Source organism: Chenopodium album, chromosome 4, assembly GCF_948465745.1.
Source record: "Chenopodium album chromosome 4, dcCheAlbu1.1, whole genome shotgun sequence".
Taxonomy (NCBI): Eukaryota; Viridiplantae; Streptophyta; class Magnoliopsida; order Caryophyllales; family Amaranthaceae; genus Chenopodium; species Chenopodium album.
In genome coordinates, this window is record NC_137837.1 from 2983331 (window position 1) to 2997693 (window position 14363).

Below are 14363 nucleotides of genomic sequence, written 5' to 3' on the forward strand. Positions count from 1 at the left end.
TTTTTGATAGTGGCCAACAAGATGGTCAAGATCTTATCCTAGTGATACTTTAATTTATACTTGTATTACTAGTACTAGTGCATGGAGATTTAAACCTAGTAATAGAGGATTTTACTCATTTTCTTATTTATATCAATTTACGTTCAACTCAGATCAAGCTTATCAATTTAACATCTTTGGTATAGTTTTTCTTAACAAACAAATTTAAACATACACTGAGTATAATATTGTCCATCCCTTCAAAGATTTCAAATAATGAAATCTCCAAAGGCTTGTACAATTGCACCATCAAGCTCCACTCTATAATTGTGTGATAGCATCAAGCCACCATGCGGTCCATTATACTATTGCACTTGTTCTAGCTCTTAGTCTAGCTTTGATTTCAATCGTTGAGCCTCAAGTCCAAGATGAGATGGCAAGACTTAGCCAGCGCGAAACATACAACTATTGCTCGGTCATCTATCTATTTATAAGATTATAGCCTGTAGCAATCATATATACATGTTAGTATTAATTACGATCTACTATGTATAATAATTTCATTTAACAAAATACATCGTGTTAGTTTTGTTTAAGTTTACGTGCACTTTAAGTACTTCTAAATAATAAAAACAATGTACATATAGCTTAAACATAGTATTTATATTATTTATTATCTATGCATGAATATGACACATGCCTTGCGAAATAGGGTTCTTAACTGAAAACTAAATAAAATTCTTATCCATGAATTGAATAGGACATTGCTTGTAATAAAAAGAAAAGGAATAAAAGTCATTTTCATGTACAAAAATATCTATAAAATAATATTGCCTATTGTTTAGGGAATAGACTATGATTCTCAATAATAATACTAAATGATTCTAATACATTGTATTTAACAAAAAATTACAAATGCACTTATAGTATTTGATCCAAAAATAAGGAAAAATTAAAGAAAATTACAATATGTAATTGATTTAAAAAGTTATAAATCTTAAAAGATGATTAGATACGAAGTATAATTCAAGAATAATCACGCATTAGTTAATTTTAATCAAGAATGACTTTTTACTAGGATCATTGCTTAATATAGGATAATACTACAAGCTTGTGCCATAAAAATTTGGAATAGAAGTTGCCACATGACTCTCTTACATGACTACATGCATGATGCATGAATCTCCTATAAACAAAAGCACCAATGGAGGCACTTTCTCCATTGTGCTATTTGTGCCCCATCACAAATTCATAATACCATGTACTATATGCATTATAGTACATACAATAAAATAATTTATATCTTCCTTAAAAAATTAAAAAAATTATATATTGTGTTGCCTTGTGCTTGACATACGATTCAAACCTAATCTACGACTTTAGCTTGATCCAATTCATTACGCATTGTATTGCTCAAAAGACCAGCTTAGACACTACCTACAAGTCTACAACTTGCCATCAAGCTGTACTTGCAACAACGTGTTATGCTATTGCGCCATGTTTTAATTTTTTTTGATATCAGGACGTACCCTCTGGTCCATCCCACCTAATGGCCCGACATAACCCGATGCCATTCACCACCTTATATTTCTCCTCCCAAGTGACCATACTATCGGTCCGCCTGCCGACCTAATCCGAAGCCATTCACCACCTTAAGTGACCTCCCCCCCACCCCAAAGTGACAAATCCGAATTCAAATCACCTCTTAAGTACATTAATTAGGCACTAACCTCTTTACTATTCTACTATTTCAATTCACCACGTCTTCCACTCTTCTCTCATCTTAATACATCACAGTTGTCCTCTAACAGCCAGCCAAACTACCCTTTCTTCTCACTCCAAATTTTCTCTCTCTTCCCCAATTCCAATTTTCTCTCTCCTACATTCCCACCATTTTTCCTCCATTAATCCGCCATTTTCAGCCATGGATGACCACCTCGAAGAAGATGATAATACCACCGACTTACTCCCTTCCACTTCTTCATTCCCTCGAACTCCCAAAATCTTCGATCGATTTGGTTCTTCTTCTTCCTCCGACGAAGATTTCTCCCCTTCTTCTGCTTCCATCAATCACCAAAACCCTAATTCCACTTCCTCCAATGGCGTCGTCAAAACCGCTAGTAAAAAGCTCGATTACATGATTCAATTTCTCGATCGCAAGCTCTCTAAGGTTAACAGTAACAGTTCCATCAATGGTGGTGTTGTTGTCGCCGGTAGTAATTCGCCGTTGCCGGAGTTTGTTGGTTCCGGCGGTGGTGCCGGGATTTTCCGGTTGCCGATTAGGTCGGCGGTTCGACCGGACCGACCACCGTGTGTTGAGGTTAGACCGCATCCGAGGAGAGAGACTCAAGTAGGGCGTGGATTGAGGACGATTGTGTGTACTGATAAGCAATTATGGAGTGGAGGAGAGAGTAGAGTGAGGTGTTGGGAGTTTTCTGATATTTTTTTGTCTCATGATGATGATGATGGTGGTGGTGGTGTTTGTGAGTGTGAAGCTGGCTGTTGTGAGTGTACCGGCGAGGCGAGGCCGGGGGATGAGATGACTGCGAGGTTTCGGGAGTCGGCCGAGGTGGCGTCGGAGGTGGTGTGTATGGTAGGGGATGAGGGGCAGAGAGTGGTGTGGAGTGGACATAAGGATGGAAGGATTTGTGGGTGGAAAATGGATGATGGTAGAAAGAATGGATTTAAGGAGTGTTTGTCATGGCAAGCTCATAGAGGGCCTGTGCTTTCCATGGTTATGACATCATATGGTGAGTTGGGGTTTGATAATTTGATGTTTATTAGTATAATTATACTAGTATATGTTTGTGTTTGTTTTTGTTTGATGGATAATTTTGTGTATTGAGTTTGTTTAGTGTCTTGAACTTAGTTGACTTGAGATGGATTTATTGATTGTACATGTATGTCCTCCGTTCTTTTATAATCGCAATGTGTTTATGTTAAGTTGATTGATGATTGAAAATGTTGGAATGTTTAGGTATTTAGTAAGATTTCCTTGCAAATGCAAATCTTTCAAACTTGTGGGATTTATATTATGGGTGCCTTTATATTTTCATCCTGAAGTTATTAGTCTGAATTGTTTTTGTTTTAACCTTTTTTAGTTATGAAATGAACTTGTGAACCTTTTAAACTATGTTTGTTGGAAAGACTTGGAACTCAAAAGGCTCGATTGAAATATAAACAAGCTCTAATCTGAGCTTATGAGACCTAGATCTTATTCTTATCAGGGCGAGAGAACAGTGTTATAGAACTCAACTTTTGGTTGTAATAGATTCTGGGAAGTTGAATTTGAATGCTGTTAAAGGGGTATTACTGGTTTTAATTGCCTTTGTTGGGAATTTCTTGGTAGTTTTGAGTTTCTATTAGCTATACTCATATGTCTCTTGAAGCTCATAATGGCTTTTAAGTATTCTTGCAAGTCATCATATTCAGTCATTTTACAGCTCTGAAAAATCTGAGTAGTCTTGGTGTTTGAAATGTTCTAGTTTCATATACTATAGAGTGTGACTGAACTACTGAAGTGATATTTAAAATTTCAAACTGTCTAGGAATTTGGTTCTACTGATAAACAAAGCATAAGATTATTTGGTACAGTTATACAATTAATTTTGATGTATAAGCACCTTTGTACGCTAAAATTAAAAAAACCCACTCTGATTCAGATAATAGCCGAACAGTCATCCTTTTTAGTTTAATAGATTGTCCAGTATATATGTTTTGCTTCTCATTATAATTCCGTCATCATCCATGGACATTGATCAAGAAAAATGCCTAATAGGACTCTGAAACAAAATAGTGTTAGTAGAATTTGTTCAGTGACCATCTGAGCGAACTCTGTATCCATAAATCTGAATTGTAAATTGCTTTCCATCAAAACTGGGTTGGAGAATGATTATAGTTACTCCGTAATAATATGGTTTATGGACTATATGAATAGTTGTTTATTAAGAAGAAAATGAGGTGCTAGCTGACGTTTTATATGAATAATTTTGAGCAACTTAATCTTAAATTAATTTATATGATCCAACTAAATTGTAGAGAATTTTGTTAACTAATATAAAGTTTATAATAGCTCAAGTGGTTAGAGCTTATCTTCTCTTCTGGTTTTAGGAGATCCTAGAATCGATTCTCATCACTCGCCTATGTGGCTATCTAAACACCAATTTGATTAACAAGAGTTGACTCGAGTGGTAAGCAACTTGATGTCACTTAAGGGAGGTTTCGAGTTCGAGCCTCACCGAATGCAAAATAGTGAAAAACTCTTGTTGGGAGACTCACCCACCTTAAGTCAGGTGTGCAACCTGGGTCCGATCCGTATGTAGTCGGAGCTAAGGTGAACCGGGTGGGGCAAACTGAAAAAAAAAATAAAGTTAATAATAAAATAATTAATGCTGCATTAGCTTTCTATGTGGAGAAGGAGAAGTGATCTCTGTTGAGTCTGTTCTCATATTGATCATGCAGGGCGCAGGCTTCCATGACTGTATCCTAAGTGACACTGCAAAAATAACTACCTTTTTCTTTTTCTCAGACCTGAATCATCCATTTTATTTCAAGTATTTATTGTTTCTTTACTGGCGGTCTGGTGTTATCCCCTGTCCTTACTCTGCATATTGGTTAATTACCTTTTCATATTTATTATCTGACCTTATTTTCAGGTGATCTCTGGTCTGGTTCTGAGAATGGCATTATTAGGATCTGGCCATGGGAAGCTATTGTGAAGGCCCTTTCCCTAAAAGCCGAGGAAAGACACATGGCTATCTTGGAGGCTGAGAGATCTTATGTTGATCTGAAGAGCCAAGTCACTTTAAATGGTGTATGCTACATGTTTGTGTCAGATGTGAAGTATTTGGTATCTGATCATTCCACAGCGAAGGTTTGGAGTGCTGGAGTTTTCTCATTTGCATTATGGTATGTCGTCCCCCTGGATGTTGTGTTTTTTTTTTTTTTTTTTTTTTGTAAAGCCTTGTAAACATTCATGGAAAGAACACCAAAACCTAATCTCAAATTGTATCAGCAGACTTCAGCATATTTCCTTCCGTTACACCTTCGTATTAGACCAGTTTTTTCAACTATCGACTAACTAGGTTTCATATTCTCTTCACCTAAATCCCGTGTCAAATATTGGACAAGGACACATTACATTTCATATAAACCCAAAAAATTGCACATTTTATCATAAGGTGTCAATCTGATGGAAAAATGCCCATATCCAACACTAGTATGGAGAAGTTAACCTGAGGTAACGTAGAGTTGTAGAGTAGAAGTTATATGGCATTCGTACTAAAATGACACTGCTATTATTCCAATCGCATTGCAAGCATGTATTGTGATTCATATTGCAAAATTTGGTTGTTCAAGTTTGTTGCATTGCATAATAATTAGGCTTTGTATTTCCTTTCTTGAATCTGAACAGGGATGCCCGTACCCGAGAGTTATTGAAAGTCTTCAATACTGATGGCCAGGTGGAGAGCTGGCTGGACAATGCTTCATTGCAAGATTTGACAACGGAAGATGAGATGAAGATGAGATATGTAGCTGCTTTAAAGAAGGAAAAGCCTCAAGGTTCATTTGGTTTCTTGCAGCGCTCACGTAATGCCATTCTTGGAGCTGCTGATGCTGTTCGTCGAGCTGCAGTCAAGGGGGCGGTGGGAGATGATAACCGGCGAACTGAAGCAATGATTGTTACAATAGATGGAATGATTTGGTCCGGGTGCAGTAGTGGCCTTCTTGTGCAGTGGGATGGAAATGGCAATCGTCTCCAGGAGTTCCAGTATCATCCTTTTGGTGTTCTGTGTCTTTGTACATATGGGTCCAAGGTTTGGGTTGGTTATTCAAGTGGGCTTGTGCAGGTGGTAGATCTTGATGGGAATCTGCTTGGGAGCTGGGTTGCTCATAGTAGTCCTATTATCAAATTGGGTGTTGGGTCTGCTTATATTTTTACTTTAGCGGGCCATGGTGGCATAAGAGGATGGAACATAACATCTCCAGGGCCTATTGACAACCTGATTCGTGCAGAATTAAGTGGCAAAGAATTTCTGTACACAAGGCTGGAGAATTTGAAGGTTTTGGCTGGAACTTGGAATGTTGCACAAGGAAGGGCATCTTATGATTCACTCATTTCTTGGCTTGGCTCTGCATCATCTGAAACTGATGTTGTTGTTGTTGGCTTCCAAGAACTAGAAATGGGTGCTGGTGTTCTCGCAATGTCTGCTGCAAAAGAAACCGTAATACCTTGTACCTTAACTCACTTGCCTCATCTCTGTTTGTTTCACCTATTGAAACCAATTATATTGTGATACATGAACTCTTTGCTAGTCTAATATGCGTGGCATGTGCGTGTGTGTTTTCCTCTCATACATGAACTTTTTGTTGAAGTGGCTACATTCGATCTTTTAGGATTGACAATCTTCCTTTACTGTAGGTTGGTTTGGAGGGTAGTGCTGTTGGGCAATGGTGGCTTGACACAATAGGGAATCTTTTGGATGAAGGTTCCACTTTTGAGCGTGTTGGTTCACGGCAGCTGGCAGGTTTGCTCATTGCTGTTTGGTGAGTACTCTTACAGCAAATGAACAACAGATTTTGATATTAAAATATATATTGTTGCTGGCTTATTAAATGTTAAATTATTTTTTAAGTTATCGATTCTGTATATGAAGGTAAGGGGAGGAAGAAGTTTTTGGTGGGATTGCTTTTAATTATGTTTTTCAAACCTCTTGATGATTTTTTATGGATGCTGTTTCTCAGTTCTGGCATCTTGGTATAGTTGATCCCAAGTCAGAAGGGTGAGCAAACAAATGAAAGCTTCTGTGGCAGTCTGATCCCTTGCGAAAAAAAATAAATAAAAAAAGAAAAAAAAGAGGCTTAATGTGGAAATTGTAATCATCATTTACTATTTTACTGATATGCTATAGACTTATAGTTACTAGTTTTGCTTCTCTAGTCGTGACACAATTATTGTTGAAAAATTTATGTGCATGCTCCTATTTTCTTCTTTAGCCAATGTGGAGTTCTTTTGATTGTGTGATAGTAGAAAATTCATGTTGCATTTTGGAAACCTCGCTAATAGGTTTTATAGCATCAACTAATAATTGCTGCCTGGGGCCTCTGAGTTGTTAATGGTTCTAATTATGAGTTTGTGACTCTTCCACAACTTTTTTCAGGCACATGAATCACTCATTGCTATGAGTCTATGACCTAGGCATTAAGGATTCTGCAATTCATGATTTATTATAGCTTTTTAATCCTAATTTTATTTCAGTTGGTTTTGTGGTCTCCATTGGGCCCATGCCTGTATTTTATGACTGCAGAATTTCTAATTTTTTTTTATATGCGAATCCTTCCAGTAAACCTTTTTTCCTGCTTATTATGTTGACAAGTTATATTGTATATGCTTAAGGGTGAGAAAGAACCTTGAAGCTCATGTTGGGGATGTTGATGCCGCTGCTGTACCATGTGGCTTTGGACGTGCAATTGGTAATAAGGTATGCCTTCAATTATTGGCAACAAGCCAGAAAATGCCACTTATTAGCTTGCTTTAATTCTTGTATAATGTATTCTATCGTAATTGAAAATGACAAAAATGCACTCTGTAAACAATATACAACAATCAACCTTCTATGGGATCCTGCCTGAGTATTGACCCAATTTCTATTTTACACTATTACATAAAAGTATTGTGCTTATTATTCTATAAAGATTCAACTCTTAAGCACAAAAGAAGCCCAATGTTCTTTATATATCATTTTTGATGCCTGATCTGTACTTAGGGTTTTGTTTCAGGGGGCAGTTGCATTACGAATGAGAATCTATGAACGAACAATGTGTTTTGTCAACTGTCACTTTGCTGCACATTTGGAAGCAGTCAACCGTAGAAATGCTGACTTTGATCATGTGTATCGATCAATGGTCTTCAATCGGCCGTCTAATAACAATGGCGCTGCCGGTATTATGCCATATCTTCTATTGTCTTGCTCGGTTGCCTGCTTCATATATTTTTCATGCTTTGTTTATCGTTCTGGCTTGTCATTGGCCCTTTGTCTTGCAGTTGGCGTCTCATCTACCGTTCAAATGCTTCGCAGCACTAGTGTAAGTAAATACTGCCGTGAATCTGCTATGTGGATGCCTGGTTTGTTTATCAATATGCAGGGTGTTAAAATGCTCCCACAACTTTGGGTGTTTCTTTTTACAGGGTGTGGGATATCGCTCAGTTGAAGTAATGCCTGATTTATCAGAAGCAGACTTGGTCATTTTTCTTGGAGATTTTAATTATCGCCTTGATGGTATATCTTATGATGAGGCCAGAGATTTTATCTCTCAAAGATGCTTTGACTGGCTCAGAGAGAGGGATCAACTTCGAGCAGAGATGGAGGCTGGAAGAGTATTTCAAGGCATGCGTGAAGCCATTGTTAGGTTTCCTCCAACATATAAGTTTGAAAGGCATCAGCCTGGTTTAGCAGGTATTGCTTGTAATTGCATTTTTTTATGTTGTTTATTTTATTTTTCTTTTTTTTTAGACAAATTTATTTCATTTTTCAATTGTTCTACTTCTCAAAAATTGTAGCTGTTATGGCTTGTTAAGCTCAAGTATTTATTGAATGTTTTGCTTTGTTTTCTTTCTCCTGTTTATGATTAATTTAGCTTTTATTATCAGTAACAATTTAAAGTGTAGAATAGCACAATAGATTTTGTGTAAAAAGTTAGTCCGTATCACTACTCGTTCTAAATTGATGCCCGGTAGGGGAGTAGCTCCCACTTACTAGGAGTATTATTGTTATTTTCGGGTTTTTTTAATACTTCCTCCGTACTTTTAATATTGCACTACTTGCCTTCTAAAAAAGTATCACAAATATTGCACATTTCCATTTTAGCCTTTTAGGACAAAAAATATATATGTTCACACTGCAAATAAATACCTAACATACCCTTACTTTTTCACACTTATTCTTTATTTTGTGTTTACGTCACATGGACAATTTTATATTTAACCTTTCTCTCTTTTCCTATCTCCCTCTATCAAAATTATTGTGTCCAACCTATATGGTGTAATAATTAAAAAACGGAGGAAGTGAAGTGGATGGGGGATTGCCGACAGAAGATAAAAAGTAGAAAAAACTGAACAAATTTGACTGGAAGAGAGATAGAGAGAGAGAGAGAGAGAAATGTAAACTTTAGGGGGTGTCTGGCTTTATTGTTGGAATGGATTCCATACTTCATTAATAGAATGGATTGTGAATGTTAGGGGGTGAGGTGGGTATGGGAGTTTGAACCCCTTGGGTACGAGATACCATTACTAAAAAACTCAACTAAACAAAAAACTAGGTGGAATGGATTCCAACTCCATCCCAACCCATTCCCAATAATCCAACCAAACGACCCCTAGCACCGTTGCAGTACTTGTTCCCTCGTTGGTGCTTTTAAACTGCACGTTGGTATATGCCATTTGCATAATTTAAGTTAGGTGGTGTACGTGTACATGCTGTTCTTGTCCTTTTATCAAATTATTTCTTTGTCTGTCAGTTGAATGTTAAGTTTTTGTTATTTTATGGTTTAGGCTATGATGCTGGTGAAAAGAAGCGTATTCCTGCTTGGTGTGACAGGATCTTATATCGGGATAGCCGCACTACCTCAGCTTCAGAGTGTAGTCTTGACTGTCCAGTTGTCTGCTCGGTTTTAGAGTAAGTTTCCACATTTACATTTTATAGATGTCTTTGTGGAGGTTTATTTGTCTTCACACTTTCGTATGTTTTTTCTTTAAATTCTAACTACTTCAATTGTTAGGTATGAGGCTTGCATGGATGTGACTGACAGTGATCACAAGCCTGTACGCTGCAAATTTAATTTGGATATTGCTCGCGTTGATGAGTCAGTGAGGAGACAAGAGTACTGTGAAATTATTGAATCAAACTCAAAAGTCCGCTCTCTACTTCAAGAACTATGCAGAGTTCCTGAAATTATTGTCAGTACAAACAACATAATTTTTCAAGATGATGGCACTTCACTTTTGCGGATTACAAATAAAAGTACAGTTGATAAAGCTATGTTTACAATAGTATGTCTTGGGGAGTCTATCATCAACGATGATGGAGTAGCATCTAATCACAGTCCAAGAGGTGCTTTTGGCTTCCCTCGCTGGCTTCAGGTACTTCATCTTTGTTATCTTAGCATATCCATCATTTTATCTGTTTTTTGTGACTAGTAATTGACAGTACTACATGTAAATGAATTGAGGAATCGTTGGTCTATCTATACTTAATGGGTTTATGAACTCTGAAGCAAATTATGCATCTGATGGTACTCTGTAGTCTTTTGCATTATTTACTGGAATTAGTGACTTGCAAAGATTGAGAGGGTGCTCCTGCAGTCTATTTGGAACTCAATAATCCTGGGGTGGGGAGTGGGAGAGAACCCTGATCCAGGCTCTAGTTTCTGACTCATACCTTGACAAGTGATCCACCTTTTGTCCATTTTTGGCTGATGGCAGTCTGTTGGATTCCAGGTGATGGATGGCCTAGCTATGATAATTTGAGATCTACTAGTCCACCTCAAAATAATCAGCCACGTTTGACTTGATGGTCAAATCTCATTAACTTAAACCATTAAGTTGTCAAAATATGTACTGAACTGTAATGTTAGGAACATCATGAAGCTCCTATCCCGCTTTCTATGCTAGCAATGTTAGAGACCTTCGTTTACAGAGACATCCTTGTGATAGGAAAATAGAAGTGTGTTTGGATTAAGAAAGGGGAAGGGGGGGGGGGGGGGGGGGCGGGGAAGAATGATGATTTTTCCTTCCAAATCTCTCCATTGTTGGAGATAACAATTTCTCACAATTTAATCCCTGAATCCCTGCATTCTCTCCACTCCAATCCCCTTCCATCCTCATTTGGTATCCAAATGAAAGAAAATGAATGATACTTCAATCCTTCATTTCCTTCAATTGAAACACACTGATCTTTGTTTATAGAGACATTCTAGTGATAGGGAAAGAGATGAGCTCACTGATGTTTGAGGTTGTCACCTCGATTATCGGACGTAGAATATTATAGGAAGTGTCTGTGGGACACAACACTGGCACCAATTTCTTGCAAGTCTTTATTGGTCAGCCTCTTTATATGTCAGTAAGATAACCCCCCCCCCCCCCCCCCCCTTCCTGGTCCATAGATTTGTCGGAAGGCCAAAGTTCCTCTTAAGGTGAGAGCATTTTGGTGGACCTTGGGGTTGTGCTTATACCGGGACCTGCTCACACGTCTTGTTTCACTGTAAGTTGACTAGCAATATTTGGATGATTTTTTCTGTGGATAGAGAGTATCTAGTTATCCCACATACTGTTTTGGATCTGTTGTAAGTCTGTTTTGTGGGCTTTGGAAGGGCAAAGGAGAAGATATGTTGAACTGCTTTGATGGAAATTTTGTGGTGTTTGTAGTTCAAATGTATTAAGTGAATCTCAAAGGAAATTACTTTGATAACTGATTTGTTGTGGGATAGTATAACATAAATTGTACATATTCTTTGTGGACTAAGGCAGCTGGGGAATTTAAGAATGGCTGTGTGGGGGATATTCTATGGAATTGAGCTAACATATAATCTTTTTTTGTTGTCATGATTCATGAGGACAACTTGTCCTCTGTTACTGCACTCACTGTATTTGCTCATTAAAATATTTTTCTTAACGTAACTTCAGCTCCTTTTTATTTATTTACTTATTTATATATTAATTTTATACATTTTGTGTTCTTACCTATTGATATATAGTGTTAGAGAATATATGAGCCTTACATAATCCTTTTCTTCTTTGCAATGGAGGGAGAACGTGGTGCTGACTACTTGTCTCTCTTTATTGTCAGACACAATTTTGATATGGGCTGTGCCATTTGCGTTAGATTCGTTGTGCAGTTGGTAATATGTTAAGGAAGAGTGCTATATTTGTAGTTTTTATGAGATATATTTTCTATCCCTAGAAAGCCAAGCTTTTAAAGCAAGTGTTTAAGTGACAAGAAATCAATTAGCAGGGTGTTGGTAGCTCCCTAAGACAATAGATATCTAGCTTATTATACCCATTGTATAACCCTCAATATATGTCTAACTTATTGAACTCATTGTCACACCTACCAAAGTGAGGCAGGAGTAAGATTCAAGCTGTGTGCGTCCTTGCCTTTTCATGGAATCTATATATTTTTTTCCTGTAGATTCTTGTGATCATCATATGTTCAATGGGCATTTTCACCTTTTCAGTAGAATTTCTTAGCTAGTTTGAAATTGAGCATTAAAGGCTTGATTATCCTTCTTTGACTTTTGTAGCAATACTTTTATTTCCTTTAGTTCCTCTGTTTGATCCTTTAATTATCAAAGTGATGTGATAATTAAAAGAACCTTTTTTTTTCTATTTCTGTTTGGACGATAGCCTCTTCCATTATAAATTTTTCTACATCTTCCCTTGCTTTTTGTTTCTTTTATTAGAATATTAATTATAGACCTTGTGGTCTATCTTCAATCATGGAACATAAGATAAAAGAAGAGAAAGTGGAGTTGCTTTTTTTATCAAAACAAATTAATAGATTAACTAGTATAACAATTGGTTTTGATGGCTGCACCTGAATTTTTAACTGAGTACTTCATAAAAGGAAAACACAGAGCAGTTTTTTTTTTTTTTGTGTGTGTGTGTGTGTGTGTGTGTGTGTGTGTGTTATATCACTACTATATCTTGGAGTGTAAATTGAGGGTACATGATTTTTCTTCAGGTAACTCCTGCAAAAGGTGTGATCGAACCTGATCGTACACTGGAGGTCGAAGTTAATCATGAGGAGTTCCAAACCCTAGAAGAGTTTGTTGATGGCGTTCCCCAGAATAGTTGGTGTGAAGATGCCAGGGACAAGGAAGTCATTATGGTCGTAAGGGTTCATGGAAGTTGCTGCACTGAGATTGGTAACCACCGCATACGTGTTCGTTACTGCTGCTTAGCCAAGGGGAAAAGATCCATGGCTAAAACGAGGAACGAGAATAAAGTCCAGTCGAATCTCCTGCAGAGGTCAAACATCCAAAACCTCAACACTTCACTTGACGTTTTTGACAAACTGCGTAAGCTTCGCTCTCCTTAACACTGGTCATTAAAAAATTTCTTTGTGACTGTCACTTTTCACTTCACCTCCGGAAAGTGCTTGTACTGAGGATTATCAATCTTTCCAGGCAACTGTGAGGTTAAGTGCATGTAACTATGTAAGTGTACTTTTGTTGCTGTGCCTAACTGGTCGTTTTGCTGAGTTTTAGGCAAACCATAATCATCATTGTAAATAGAACCTCTAAATGGTGCTGATTTGCATTACATTCATTTGCTGATCACTGTAGAGTTGATTTATAAAAAATTTCTGCGTCAACGCAGAAATTTGTTGTATGTGTACAGAAGGCATGTATAGAGTTGAATGTCTCAACCCCTTAAGGAAATATAGGGGTGGAATGTGCTCATTTAAGAATTTTGAAATTGAGAAGTTGAATTCATTAAAACCCATGTATACAGTGGGAGTGTGGGACTTTTTTTTTTCCCTTTTATCACTCATTTTATGATTTTTTTTTTTTAATTTTATTTTCTGTGGTTTTGTGTGTTTTTATTCACTTTGTTCCATAGATATTGCAATTGTTTAGTGTTTTTGACTTTTCTACAGTTCACATATTCCTTTTGAGTTTTGACCATAAATTGTGATTTATAGAACAAACTAGTGTTTGACCCGGGCAATGCATCGGAGAGCTTGAAAGACTTATTAGTTTGTTGTTTTTTTATTTGTCATTAAATCATAATACCATGACAACAATAAAATAATATGCATGTATTTATTTATTTTTGTAGATTTAATAAACATGAATTATTTGTGTAGTTAAGATGGTAATAAAGTTTGTCTTTATTAAAGGAGGTCTAGATGTCTAGTGTTTAAACCTCTTTAAATGCATTTTTGGTTAATTATGACATGAAATGCAATTCTATTGTGAGAATAGATAACGTGGCACATTTTTGGCTCACTTCAACTCTTGACATTCTATTAAAATGGTGATTTTAAATTATAAATTTCATATGTTGAAATTTATAATATAAAAATAAAATCAAAATAAGAATACTCCATTTGAAATTCCATGGAGTATCAAACAAAAAATGCTAATGGATAATCAACCAATAAAGTAAATATCTACACACTATTTAAGTAATACTCCTATTTAAGTAATGATTTAAGAGTACAATCAACACATAATCATTGAGAACTTAGGATAAAAGCTAAAAATATATTGCATTAGTTGAGGAAATAAGAAGGAATATACACAATGCATTGTATTGGGAAATATTATGACTAAAATCCAAGCTAGTTTATAAATAGTGATTTGTGACCGTGAACTCTTAGGGC

General features: G+C 36.6%; 1 protein-coding gene across 2 annotated transcripts; it reads left to right on the forward strand.

The window, feature by feature from the left end:
- The first annotated feature begins 1762 nt into the window (after nucleotides 1-1762).
- Nucleotides 1763-13521, forward strand: LOC145628539 (type II inositol polyphosphate 5-phosphatase 15-like). 2 transcript variants are annotated; one of them, XM_081680863.1, is made up of 11 exons: nucleotides 1764-2729; nucleotides 4635-4887; nucleotides 5393-6203; nucleotides 6401-6525; nucleotides 7376-7460; nucleotides 7759-7921; nucleotides 8024-8064; nucleotides 8168-8435; nucleotides 9530-9653; nucleotides 9757-10117; nucleotides 12717-13521. In XM_081680863.1, exons 1-11 carry the CDS (start codon nucleotides 1904-1906, stop codon nucleotides 13071-13073), a joined length of 3414 nt encoding a protein of 1137 aa, XP_081536989.1. In that variant the 5' UTR covers nucleotides 1764-1903; the 3' UTR covers nucleotides 13074-13521. The 2 variants fall into 2 exon arrangements, with proteins under 2 accessions (XP_081536988.1, XP_081536989.1); XM_081680862.1 differs by having other exon boundaries at nucleotides 1763-2729; nucleotides 7759-8064.
- Nucleotides 13522-14363: the final 842 nt, after the last annotated feature.